This window comes from Pseudonaja textilis, chromosome 2 (genome assembly GCF_049901715.1).
Source record: "Pseudonaja textilis isolate UNSWEBS1 chromosome 2, rPseTex1.2, whole genome shotgun sequence".
Classification (NCBI taxonomy): domain Eukaryota; kingdom Metazoa; phylum Chordata; class Lepidosauria; order Squamata; family Elapidae; genus Pseudonaja; species Pseudonaja textilis.
Window position 1 is genome coordinate 194809462 of NC_141991.1, and position 14168 is coordinate 194823629.

The following is a 14168-nucleotide window of genomic DNA, read 5'->3' on the forward strand; positions in this document are numbered from 1 at the left end:
AAATGAAAGTCTTTTTCTAGAAATGCAGTAAAAAAATTTCCATGGTTTTGATTAGCCATTTTAAATAATTAATTAATTTCCTAATTCCCTCTTGCATCATAGGTGATCAACTCCCTTGAGACTTGCTGGCTCTTAAAAATAAAAAACAAGAAAAAAACCCACCACCAAATTTTCCACAAAATAATTACTTCAAATTAGTTTTGATCTGGATAGGGAAGAAAATAGAAGACCCAAAAGCAGCTGTTATGCTATATAAACAGAGTAATTCCTAATCTTTCCATTTTTATGGAAAACTGCATTTGGACCCAAATATTGAATATGCATTGTTAAATTCTTATATACCTCCTTAAGATTCCAAATATACTTTACATATCCTCAAAATACTGTATATGTTTTCTTTCCAATATTGGCTCTTATGTGATTTTTAATTTTAGCATTGTCCTTCTATTTTTTTTTCAAAATTTTGCATATGCACTTCTCATTTAAATGAAAAACAATGCATTTTGGAGAAATCAAATTTAAACATACATCAACTTGCATAATTTAAGCTTGCATCTGATTACAAAGGGAGAGTTCATTAAATGGGGTTCCAAAGGTATCTCTGCTAGTCTTTTACAGCAGAAGCGGTGTGATTCAACCGGTGTAACAACCAGTTTGGTGAGGGCGCACTCCTCACTGGAGGGTGAAGAGGGGGAGAGGGGATTATTCCATGTGAGCAGCGGGTGAGTCCCTGTAGCTCTATTTGCATGAGTGGCGGGCACGGACACCTGCTGCTTGCACAGATGGAGCTGCATGCATGCTTAGCTCTCCCCCTCAATCCAGTTCTGAATGGGCCACAGTCCATACTGTGCTGCAATCTGGGGGTTGGAAACCTGTTTTACAGTATCTTCCTAAAACACCTTCCCCCCCAAAATTGACCACACAATCAATACTATTATTAATATTTCTGCTACTATATTCTGCTTTTTATTTATTTTTATTTTATTTATTTATTTTGTCAAGCAATTATAAGATTACAAGTATAAGTATAGACATAGTTATGAGTACATGAAATGGATATATATAAGAAAAATAAAAAGAAACAATAGGACAGGGACGGTAGGCACATTGGTACACTTATGCACTCTCCCTACAGACCTCTTAGGAAAGGGGTGAGGTCAATAGTAGACCATCTAAGGTTAAAGTTTTTGGGGTTTGGGGAAGAAACCACAGAGTCAGGTAGAGTCTGACCACTGTGTTGCTGAAGTCGTATTTCCTGCAATGACCACTGTGTTGCTGAAGTCGTATTTCCTGCAATTAAGTTTGGTGCGGTTTACCTTGAGTTTGTATCTATTGTGTGCTCTTGTGTTATTATGGTTGAAGCTGAAGTATTCATTGACAGGTAGGACATTGCAATATATAATTTTATATATTATACTTAGATCAGACTGAAGGCAGCGTAGTTCTAGGTTTTCTAGGTCTAGAGTTTCAAGTCTGGTGGCATAAGGTATTCTGCAACGGGTAGAGGAGTGGAGAACTCTTGTGAAATATTTCTGGATTCTCTCAACTGTATTAAAATCAGATACATAATGCAGGTTCCAGACTGATGAGCTGTATTCAAGTATTGGTCTAGCAAATGTTTTATATGCCCTAGTTAGTAGTGTGATATTACCAGAGAAAAAGCTACATAGGATTAGGTTAACAACTCTTAATGCCTTTTTGGCTATGTAGTTACAGTGGGCTCTAACACTTAGGTCATTAGAGATGAATAGTCGAAGATCTTTACAGAGTTTGGATCATCAACAAGGTCTTGACTATACAGCTTGTATTTTATTTTCTGATTTTTTTTGCCAATATGTAAGACGGAGCATTTATTTGTTGAGATTTGAAGTTGCCATTTGTTTGACCATTCTGATACATAGTCAAGGTCTTTTTGAAGGGTCGGTGGTATTGTCGGTGGTGTTGAATAGTTTTACATCATCAGCGAAGAGAACGCAGTTGCTCTTAATATGATCACAGAGGTCATTTATATAGAGAATGAAGAGAGTTGGTCCTAGAACACTACCTTGGGGGACACCACTGTTGACAGGTACAGAATTTGATAGGACGTTCCCAATTTTGACCATTTGTTGTCTGTTTGACAGGAATGCTTCTATCCAGTTATGAAGGTGACCAGAGATACCATAAGATTTTAGTTTTAGGAGTAGTTTGTTGTGTATCACTGAATCAAAGTCTTTACAGAAGTCTAGGTAGATTGCATCTATTGCTATGCCCTGATCAAGTTGTGTAGTCCATGTTTTTGCAGTGTAAGAGTTGCAGATTACAGGATAGATTTTCCTGAAACCAAATTGTTTATTAGAGAGTAGGTTGTTTGTCTCTAAATGGAGGATAATGGATTGGTTAATAATTGATTCCATGACTTTACAGGTGACGCAGCATAAGGAGATTGGTCTGTAATTTTCAACTAGGTTGCGATCTCCCTTTTTGAAGATGCGGATGACCGTGGCTAGTGACCATAAGTTAGGCAAGGAGCTGGTCCTGAAAGATTTTCCAAAGATTATGCTTAGAGGTTCGGCTATGGCAGCAGATAGGATTTTTAATTCCATCTGGTCCAATGGATAGAGATGGTTTTAGATTGCGTAGTGCTTTTTCAACATTGTCTTCTGTAAAATTGATGTGTATTAGATCATTGTAGTTGTCTGTGATTTGACTAGGAAATACTGGGCATGATCCATTGCTGTTTACAAATACTGAGCTAAAGAATGTGTTAAAGACGTTGGCTTTAATGGTGTCATCATTGCAGTCTTTACTATTAGGTCCTTTCAGGGATGGGATGGACCTTGAGCCTTTTAGTTTGTTGTTTACAAAATTGTAGAAAGCACGGGTGGAATTTGTGCGTAGAAGATTTTCCTCTTGTTTAATGTGATAATTGGGGCATTCAGTCTTTATCTGATGGAATAAATTTTTGTATCGGCTTTTGAAGTTGGCAACGTGACTAGATTTGTTTTTTCTCCAAAGTGATTTCTTTTTGGATGAAGCTTCCTTATTGTTATGGGTAATTTGTTTTTTCTGGTTTTGGGAGTTGTTATTGGTAGATACAGTTTGATGGCTCTTTTGACATCAAGTAAAAAAATGTTGTAATGGTCTTCAACTGTATTGCTTCCAGCGAATAGAAATTGCCAATCAAGAGATGAGAGATCGTTGTCTATAAGGTCATAGTTGCCTTTTTTGAAGTTATAATAGGGGATCCCATCGTTTTGATTATTTTTGTGTGTACGTATGTTGAGACAGAAGTCAATCATGTTGTGGTCACTGTTGGAAAAGGATTCTTTAATTTGTATTCCATAAATTGAATTCAAACTATTGCAGAAGATGAGATCAAGGCAGTTGTTAAGTCTAGTATTGTTGGTTACTAGTTGTTCCAGTCCCAAAGTTGTTACAGCATTGTAGAAGGTTGCATGTATGGGTTCAGTTTTACATTCGTTTAGGGTCCAGTTAATATGAGGTAGATTGAAGTCACCAAGAAAGATAAAACTGTGTAGGCATGATGTTGCCCATGTTAGTAGTGAATTTAACTTGTTTACATGTTTGATGTCATAATCAGGGGCTCTGTAACATAGTAAGAATTGAAATGTTATATCTAAAGACAGTTCACAGACTATAGTCTCAGGAAGAGCAAGCTCCTGGGTAACTTGGATGCTTTTTAGGTGTAGGGACTTTTGATAGAAGATAGCAACACCACCTCCTCTACGGCTTTCGCGATCTGATTGGTAAACATGATAGTCTCTTGTAGTATAGGAGTAGTAATGAAGTAGTAATGGAGTCAGAGAGAGATGTGTTGAGCCATGTTTCACAGGCAAATATGATGTTGAACTTAGCCGTATTTAGTAAGTATTTATTGTTGCTGCTACATTTTGATGTTTATTCTACCTTCAACCACTAAATGAAAAATGGGATAAATAAATAAATCCATCCACCAGTAGCCACGAGTTTAGGAAGATGCCTCAAGTCATAGGCCTGTAGTAGTGCTTTCATATGAAAAGATGAAAATGGGTCTAACAAACCATCACAATTAACAACTACTCTATCTTGTTCAGATTGAATTTTAGCTTGTTTCATCTATCTGGACCCTATTAGAGGCACTCAACTTAAAACCATTCATTTAGTGACAATTTGAAGTTACACTGGCACTGAAAAATGGCTTATCATTGGATTTCACACCTATGATTGATGAAGCATCCCCCACGGTCACATGATCAAAATTCTGGAGCTTGGCAACTGGTATGTATTTATTATCACTATTTGTTACCTTCCCAGACGGCTTCTGACAAGTCAATGGGGGAAGCCAGATTTGCTTAACGACCCATGTTTCACTTAACAACTGCAGTGATTCACTCAACAACTGTGGCCAAAAAAATTGTAAACTGCAATTCACTTAACTGCCTTTCTTAACAGCGGGAATTTGGGGTTAAATTGTGGTCATAAGTCAATCAAATAAACCATGATACAACACTACATGTGAAGTTTATACTTAATAAATGTAAGTATATATTATATTATATAACACTTAAAGAAAGTTAGAGTTAGAGTTACAGTCCTCAGATATAACAGCAAACCTTTGCTTCTAGCTATATAAATGAGCTGACTCTTCACTATCTTACTTTCCTTTGTCCCGAATCTCTTTTCTGCAACTTTAGAGTAAGCACTTAGACCTTCTTTGATTGCAAGAGTATTTTTTTTAAAATCTATAAAATATGAAGGGCTACATAAGGATGACTCAGGCAATTTTTTTTTATATCTATGAAGAAGCCCATGTTTCTGAGTCTGTTTTTATATACTACATTTACTGCGTTTACATTATTGTGCCGTTAGCCAGGAATGTTGCATTTGGCATGACTGCAACTATGTCTACAAGTAGCTCTCGACTTACAACCATTCATTTAGTTCAAAGTTACAACAGCACTGAATAAAGTGACTTATGAGAGTTTTTCACATGACCATTGAAATATGCCCATGGTCTCCTGATCAAAATTGACAAACTGGCATGTATTTATGATGTTTGCACTGTCCCAGGGTCATGTGATCACTTTTTGTGACTTTCTGATGAGCAAAGTCAATGAGGAAACCAGATTCACTTAATAACCACCATGTTACTAACCTCACAGCTACATTTCATGTCAAGAAAGGTTCTAAAATGGGGCAAAGCTCACTTAACAACTGTCACACTTAGCAACAGAAATTTTGGGCTCGCTTGTGATTGTAAGTCGAGGACTATCTATGTAACTCTTACCAATCTTATTAAAAGGAAGATTACATAAGTCTTGCCTGGATAGTGTTAATGAGTATCTGAAAGACAGACCAGAGCAAAAAGGCCACTGCTGTAATGAATGTGATAGAAGAACAGTTTGAAAAAATAGCAAGGTATGGAAAAGAACCGTGCTTTAGCAATAATTCTTTTCCTTGTTCTAATCCCATGCCTTTAATTTCTTTCACTTGCTTTTATTCCTTTTCTGTGATTTCTGTGACACTGCTCAACTTGAAAAGGAAGAATGCAGTAATGATACATGACTGTTTGAGAAAGATGAGTGACAGTATAATCCAAAAGTGATTGAGAAGACTGAAAAGCAAGAGAAACAGCAGCAGGGGCGAGGAACTGGAATGGGAGGGAGGAGTGGAAGATAAGAAAATGGAAGACATGCAGCAGGTCCTGTCCCGGCCTATAGAAATCATAGACACAGGTAAGTCTTACATCTTTACTAAAACGCTTTTCAAGCAGAAGAAAAAAAATTGTAAGTCCTCACCCCCAAAATACTCAGCCCACAAGCCCAACCAGGTTTAATTGGAGGAGAATCCAAACCATAAACAAGGTAGTAGAAGGTCAAACGAAGGTAGTATGCGAGTCCAAGGTCATTACTTGAGAACACAGGGTGAGAAGTTGAGGAACACAGTGGAGAGGTAAACAGAGTTGCTGCCAATAGATCTGTGAGGCTTGCGGTGCCCTTTATATAGGGGTGGTGTGACCTGGATTTATCCCTTTGGCAGGACAGGTTCTTTGTGGCCAATAGCCTTGCTGAGCATTTGTTTAAACCCCCTCTCCTCCTGGTGGGGAGTGTGGGGGTGGTGGTGACATTAGCTCCACCTCTTTGTGTTTAGAGGCCAGCGATAGCTGTCACTCTTGTTGGGCAGGCCACACTGCTTTCCCTGCCTGCTAATATTCCAGCTGAATCCTCTCAGGCTGATGATTCTCCTGTCACTTCTCTTCTTGATCCTCATGAGTACCATGGGTTAGAGTTAGAAGAAATAGCCGTGGAGGGAGAAAAGGATGACTGTTTTATGCTACAAAAAGAACTATATCAGAACTATATTTAAACTAAAAGAATGCAAAAGACCAGCTGTCTGCAAGAAGCATAAATCCTTCCATTCCACACCATCCAGTCACAGCTGAAGAAGCTTCTTGGATGAGAAGCTAAATGTCTTCAAAGAAAAACCAGAAAAGTTCAGTTGCCTCTTTAAAAAGCACCTTTGCGACAACCATGACCTGGATGATTGAGAATCTCCAAAGTCATAGTATCTGAACCTTGGGATAGTTTGAAGGTGAGCTGCATGCCACCAATGAACATCAGGTAATGTGCACGTATACATATGTAGTATGTATAAATGTACTGACATTTCTATTTTGACCACCAACAAAATGCAGACTGTGCATATACCTGCTCCACATAGTTGCATTATTCTTTGTGAAGATGTCTTTTGAATGGTTTGCACAATCCTAGTTTCCAATACCTTGAACGTATGTATTCTGTGTGGATTCCTTATCTATTACTGTATCACATCTTTTTATTTTTCTTTGTCTCCAAAGTTAAAATACAAAACAAAGAAAAAACAAAGATATCAGCCACCAACAATGAAAATAAAAAACATATGTACAAACAACCCTCCCATATTGAATACATCATTGACAAAGTAACATTAAACATAAAAAATATACCTCAGATGAATGCTGACAAATATTATCAAAAAAAAATTCACTCTCCTTACATAACAGGTCTACAAATTTGTAATTATCTTGGGAAATTGCTCTTTTAGCTATTTCTAAGTGACCTTTGAAATAACAGATTTGAAAATGCCAAGTGAATCTAATCTTCCATGAAAGAAAATTTTAATTACAAAATTAAGCATTTAAAGAATCTGGGGGAAAAAACCCAGCAAAAAGCTACATGAGATTTTGATCCTAAAAAGTTAGAAAGGGAATAAGGATCCAGATAAAACTGGAACATTAAGATTTTGGTACTATGAAACTCAATTAATATTTTTGAATTAATTGTAAAGTGCAAACAGTTTATTATGGGAAATACATCCTATTTTAGTTTTTGCAAGACATAATATAGATAAAGAATTCAATGATTTCAAAAACTGGACACTAGAGAGGAATAATGATACTGAGCAACACTTTTAAATCAAAAGAATCAGAAATAGTAGCCATGATACCAAAAATGTCAGTAATGATGTCTGCTTCTATGGATAGACTATAAAGCCATTGAAGAAATGTTAGATACAGAACAAATTGTATCTGGTAAGATAGAGATGACATCTCTATCTTACCAGATAAAAGTGGATTTACAACTGATAAGTGAAAATAATGATTCAAAAAAGATGCTTCGATGACTCTACAAAAGAAATACAAATGACAAAGAGAGTGACCTGGATAGTATTTTTCTACTGAAATTACAATAGTTAAATTGTTAAAGCCTTGAAGAACTTTGTGCAATGAACAAGGAAGAAATGAAGATAAATCAAATCCTATGACTGTTAGATATAAAAGGAAGGAATATAAATTTGATTTATTTGATCAAGGTTAAAATAAGAGACTTCTAGCTATTCTGCTAACATCAGGACTGAAATGATGTTTTTATGGATTTGTTCATAAAAAAGAGACAGGATAGGTAGTGAAGAGATAAATAACTTAAAGAGGGTGAAGAGTTACTAAATTTGTTTATACTTTTGATAAAGTTTAGAAGATATAGATATAGTAGACAGAGAATATAGACAGTCTTATTTTTATTTTTCTTCTTTCATCTTGCACTTTTTACTCTTACCTATTTTCTTTTTTTCATTTAGTTTGTATTAGATTTTAGTATATACTCAAAATTCTTAATAAAAGTATATAAACGCATACACACAGATAGAGGGAAGGGGAGAAGGGGATGGGGGACAGAGAGAGAGAGAGAGAGACAAAGAGATAGAGACACAGAGAGATAATTTTTATACAACAAGAAATCAACTTTACTGCACAGTCACCGAGACATATCTACATTCTTCTCCTGCCTGAAAATTAGATTCTGGGGACAATGTTCTAGATCTGTATTTTAATACAGTTGTCCCAACGAGATATTTTCCAAGTGTGGGCACTGAAAAGAAAACTTTTCTGCAAACATCTGAGACCAAATGATGCGTAATTTATCTATCTATCTAATATGGTTCTTAAACACACCTTGCCTAAATCTTGACTTGTGTAAAGTAGTAAATGCTTGCTAATTATTTTCACACACCTTTCAATGAAGCTATTAGCTCAACCAGCTGAAGTGCTAATTTAATTGCTTGAAATAATTATAGTCTATACACATATCAACTCTCTTTCTATATATGTAACTCAGAAAGGATCCTGTAAAGAAAATCCTGGACAAAAGTTATGGGTACCTAGATCCAAGAATATCAGATCAAGAAATATGATTATGAAGTGATGAATATAAAAGCCAAAAGTTTCAGACAGTATGTATACTATCTAAATTTCACTGTCCACAGCACACAGCTGTATGTTTCACACAGCAGCTTTTTTCCACTGGAATATTAGAATACAGGATGTCCTCAGCATAGGCCTTCATGAAGGGGGGTTAAAAAGGATAGCCCATTATAGATAGTAGTTTGAGCTTTAGAAAAAGGCCTTCAGGCAAGGCAAATGAAATCCATCGGGACCTGTGTTAAACAATAATTGCAGAAAAATTGCTAAATTATTTGACAACATTGTAAGCCTGCAGGGACTTAGTTCAAGCAGTCACCAACAACAACTATAAGGCAAGAAAAGGAAAAGCTAGATAAAACACAACAGTAATTTTCTACTCCCACCAGACCAAACAAAAAAGAAGCAAAAGAACCCCTCAGAATAATTCCAAATCATATTGTTAAGGAATCTTGGTTTAGTAAAACTTAAATACAGCACCCACATTTTCATGGTTGCCAGGTTTGTGACTCATGTAGTTATGCAGAAATATTAGGAGAAAGAACTCATGTTTGTAAATTTCACTTTAAAAATCCCATTATTTATGTAAAAATTAATTAGGTTATATTGCTTTGTACATTTTCTGCTCAAACATTTATTTTGTTTAATGCTTTTTTAACAGAATGATCACTATTATACTGTACCAACAGTGATAAATAGTGGTAAAAAGAAAAGATACAATTAACAAATGTACCTTTTTATATAATTAAAAATAAATCATATAATCTGAATTAACAGTATTAGATAGATAACATTTAAATTAAAAATATTTATATCACAGATTTATATCACAGATAAGTCTAAAACATGAACCAGATTAATTAAAAGCCCTATTTTTTTTGCTTTTGATTACAAGGCTAACATATCTAAGCTGCAGAAGCCCAGGGTCAAAATCAGCTTAATCAAATATTCTTAGTTATGTCTTTGCTGATGTCAAGATTGTCTAGATTTTGGCTACCCAAATTTCAACAGCCTTCCCTATATTTTTTTAAAAGGACTAATTAAACTGCACAGATGAGAATTCACTGCTATAAATCAGGTGTAGATTTTTATTTCCAGTCTTACATTTTAATATCTTGGCTATTCCCCAAGGAGGCTTAGGATACTAATCTTGCTAAAGCTATACAGGAGACAGAATGGTATTATGGAGATCAAGCAAATTCATCTTGGCTTCATCTATGCAACAACTTCAGTGGAAGATTATAAATTAATGGAACTTGATTCCAGTCAGATTCACATGTGCGCACTCACAAAACCGGACTCTTCTAAATGATGGAGAAGAGGTCTACAAAAGAGTCTTCCCTTCATATGTGATGGTCTTGTGATCTCTTTTGGTTTAAACTTCATAGGAGCATATTAATCAATATTAAACAAGAAATTGAATGATGTCCAGAGCTAGGGTTACTAGCATTTATGTATGGGATAAAATCTTAAGCTTAATAATGAAGAATGTTTTTTTTTCAGCAGCTAAAATAATGATGCTTCAACATTAGAAAATCTTAGATAATTTAACAACTGAATTATAAATTAATAAGATTAATAAGGCCTTTTCAACTGTTGTGTTAGAAAAGCTTATAGATCGTTAAAATAAAACATTAGAGACAGACAGTTTTATTCAGCCTGAGATGATTTTGTATCTTACCTTAATTGCAATAGACCTATAATCAACAATACTTTTGTTATACAGTAAATATTAACATGTATATTGTCTCTCTATTTCTTTTGGGGTGGATTTTAAATCTTTTTGGGGAGACCCTTTGGTATAGTGGTTAAGGCATCAGGCTACAATCTGGGAGATTTTGAGTTCTAGTCCCATCTTAAGTACAAAGCCAACTGGGTGATCTTGGGCCACACGCTTCTCTCAGCCCTACACAGAAGTCAATGGCAAATGAAAACCCTTGCCAAGAAAACTGCAGTGACTTGTTCAGCCAGTCCCTTGGATATGTTTGAACAGAAGAAAAATAGTATTTTTAAAATGTGCCTCATGGATTCAAGTTATTCAGTTATTTGATATCTATTAATCACAGTTCAATTGAAAAATAACTAAACATGTACATCTATAATATATATATTTGGTTATTCCCTCTTGAATGGCTTCAAAAAACTCAATATATCATAAAAAAGAAATTAAACTTCTTTGTTAAATAATGATGTTCCAAAGTCATGTTCACATTTCTACAAATTTCAGAATAAAACAGCAATGTTAGGACATGTTCAAACAATATCAATGAATGCTCCAACTTTTGAATCTAATTTTATTGAATATTTTCTGAAATTCCTAATATAAAATATTTAAAAATACCCAGTTTGCAAGAATACACAAGTTCATCATTTCAAAGATAGTATAAATATTTGATAATCATTTCATATGTTACTTAAAGTTTCTTACAAAGACGAGGTTTTGTCTCTGTAACTAAACTTCCAAGACTTTTAACAAGTATGAGATTCAGAGGTAGCTATACTATCACAATTAATGAATTTAAATAACAACTTGAACACTGTGCCATTCTGAAGCATTGGGGTAGAGAAGGTGGGGTAAAAATTGGTAAGATGGAAGATAATGCACTGAGATGTAAATACTGCCTCTTTTTGTTGGTGGGTCAGTGAAGTATGCATATTCAAAAGGATCAGGGCTTGTATCACAATGCTGTCTATCATACAATGTTTACTATCTGTTCTGTGGGTGCGGCTTGGTGGGTGTGGCAGGGGAAGGATATTGTAAAATCTCCATTTCCACATCACTCCAGGGGAAGGTTACTGCAAAATCCCATTCCCTTCCCCTCCCACTAACTTGCTTTCCAGCTCCAATCTCCTGTGCAGGGCAACAAAAGAAGACTCAGCTGATCAGCTGGGACTCGGGAGGCAGAGAATAGATGGGGGCGGGGCCAATCAGAGGTGGTATTCCAAACTACTCAAAATTTCCATTACCCGTTCTCTGAACTACTCAAATTTTCTGCTACCGGTTCTCCAGAACTGGTCAGAACCTGCTGAATACCACCTCTGCTATCTACCATCCTGCTGTTTTTCAACCCTTTGTGCAGATTCTATTGCACTTGAGAATATCAAATGTTAAAACATACTCTTACTAAGGTCTTTCAAGATTTTTAAGCCCTCTATTGGCTATCTGCTGTTTGAGTTATGGCCTTTGGTCTCCAGTGAGATATCTTTCTTTGGTTATATTGTTTTCTTTCAATTTTTATCTGTAAACTGCTAAGAGTGGTGACAGACACAGGCAGCCTTGAAATTGAAATGAATTGAAATGATATGAAATAAATAAAACACAGAATTGGGTGGGATGCTGAGGTTGTACCAAGGAACATGTCTCCAGGCACATTTGTGATCATGGGGATCACACTAGGGATCACTGCAAAGGGATCAAAGTGGATACAATATTTTTGATAAACCTTAGAGCAGGAGTGTCCAACCTTGGCAACTTTAAGACTCGTGGACTTCAACTCCCAGAATTCCTCAGCCAGCAAACCCTAACCCTAACCCAGCAAAGCTGGCTGAGGAATTCTGGGAGTTGAAGTCCACGAATCTTAAAGTTGCCAAGGTTGGACACCCCTGCCTTAGAGGATTGAAGACTGGTATATACAATACATGCTGTGTGATAAGATTGGGGGAAAACAACTCAAACTCATCCTTTCCAGCAAAGAACTGGAAAATTCAGCAATACTTTAGAAAAAAGGGGCAAAGAAAGCTTTTTCACAGCTATGAATAATGACAAGTTGAACTTGTCCTTATTGTTGTTTTCTTGACAATAATATGGAAACGGTTTGTTACCATCTTGCTATTTTCAGTTTCTGTTGCCTTTTTAATTTTCCAAGTTTATCCCGTCTCAAGCCTTTTGTATTTAATTTCCATTCAAGTACTAACCAGATCTGACTGTTCTTAATTTGATAAAATCAACCAATATCTGTTAGAGGAATCAACCAGACTTGGCTAGCAACTTATACATTTGTTTTTTATTTCTAAAATAGAAATAAAAATAGGAAAAATAGAATAGAAACAAAACTACTATTGTGTTTAAACCCCCTTTTAAAAAAAACTACCACCAATTTAGCCATCTCATTAATTAGGATTAAATAGCCAATCATGCCTAAATATCCTAGACCTCATTAAACTATGATTGCCTTCTTGGTTTCATCCAAAGTAAAGACAAACATGTTAAGAAAATACTTAGCTTTCTGCTAATGATCCAGAAAGCAGGTTTGTTTGGTTTAAAAAATTAGGTACAATTTTCATTGGAAATTGCATTTGCATAAATGCAATTTCCAATGAAAATTGTACCTAATTTTTTAAACCAACTAATGCAACTAAACAAGGCTCTATTTTAATATTTAATGTTTTCCCCTAAATTGACTGCATTAATCACATTAATAGTAGTAAGAGTAGATAGGACTGAAAGTAAAATTAAGAAAAAAAACTGAAAAGGATAATAACAGTTCTGCACTTGTCTTTTTAAAAATTCTTTAAAAGGATGAAATGCAAAATATCTACCATGACTCACTTTTTCATTGTCATCATTAACAATCAACAGGAGACATTCCAGTCAACCAAAGTTTATTATTATTTTGAATGGAGATCTATAAATACATATGGGTTCCAGTAAATGACTTGCAACATTTCTTGCCCTAGCTGGTTCCTTGGCATATAATAATAACACATTTGAAAAGCTACATTTTCTGTTTTACTGTGTGGTGAAATTACATGATTGTACCCCTATTCATTACTTAATAGAGCTGTAAAAAAAAAACTTTTACTCTCATGATAGCATTGTACAGTATTTTGACAGTGACAGTGAGTTTTATGTTCATAATTGCAAAAATTATTATAGTTAGTGTTTGGCAAACATCTATTTTGAAATTAATTGATGGACAGAAAAACAAGTTGGGGGGGGAAATTAATAGCTGTAAATTATTATGGGATAGAAAAATAAGCTCTGTACAAAGTGTTTTTAAAATGGTTGCTTCCTATTTTGGATCTGTATATATGTCCAATGAAATAATGATTTTGTTATGCATTAAAATTCTGTTTCTAAAAAGTTATAAAATTATTTTTATAAAGGCTCAATACATAGAATAAAACACAGCTCATTGAAAGAACTCCTTTAAATAATGGATCTCATATTCAAATAAGCATCAACAGGATGCAATTGTTAATCTGTAACTGTAAAAGGTTCTAAAGTGTAACAAGGTATAACAAGATGGCCAGTTTGGAATCAGCAAAAATAAGGCTGGGAAATATCTGGTTTATGTAAGAGAAAAAACACGTGCTATACTTCCAAAAGTATCTGACAGTATAAGATTAATGGATCACAATACTCAGAAAAGTGTGTGACGTCTAATGGTGTCACAAATAGAAAATACATTGTAGTATATACTAAATAAAAATTGCTCACATTTTATTTGGT

At 35.0% G+C, this 14168-nt stretch overlaps 2 protein-coding genes across 2 annotated transcripts in view; both read right to left on the reverse strand.

Moving 5' to 3' along the window:
- Positions 1–14168, reverse strand: part of LOC113438459 (guanine nucleotide-binding protein G(q) subunit alpha) — a 96537-nt gene that overhangs the window by 34178 nt on the left and 48191 nt on the right. The window lies entirely within an intron of this gene.
- Positions 81–13572, reverse strand: LOC148127301 (uncharacterized). Its single transcript, XM_087928641.1, has 4 exons — positions 13519–13572; positions 13313–13400; positions 2976–3742; positions 81–131 (listed from the first exon to the last, which is right to left on the reverse strand). Exons 1-4 carry the CDS (start codon positions 13570–13572, stop codon positions 81–83), a joined length of 960 nt encoding a protein of 319 aa, XP_087784767.1.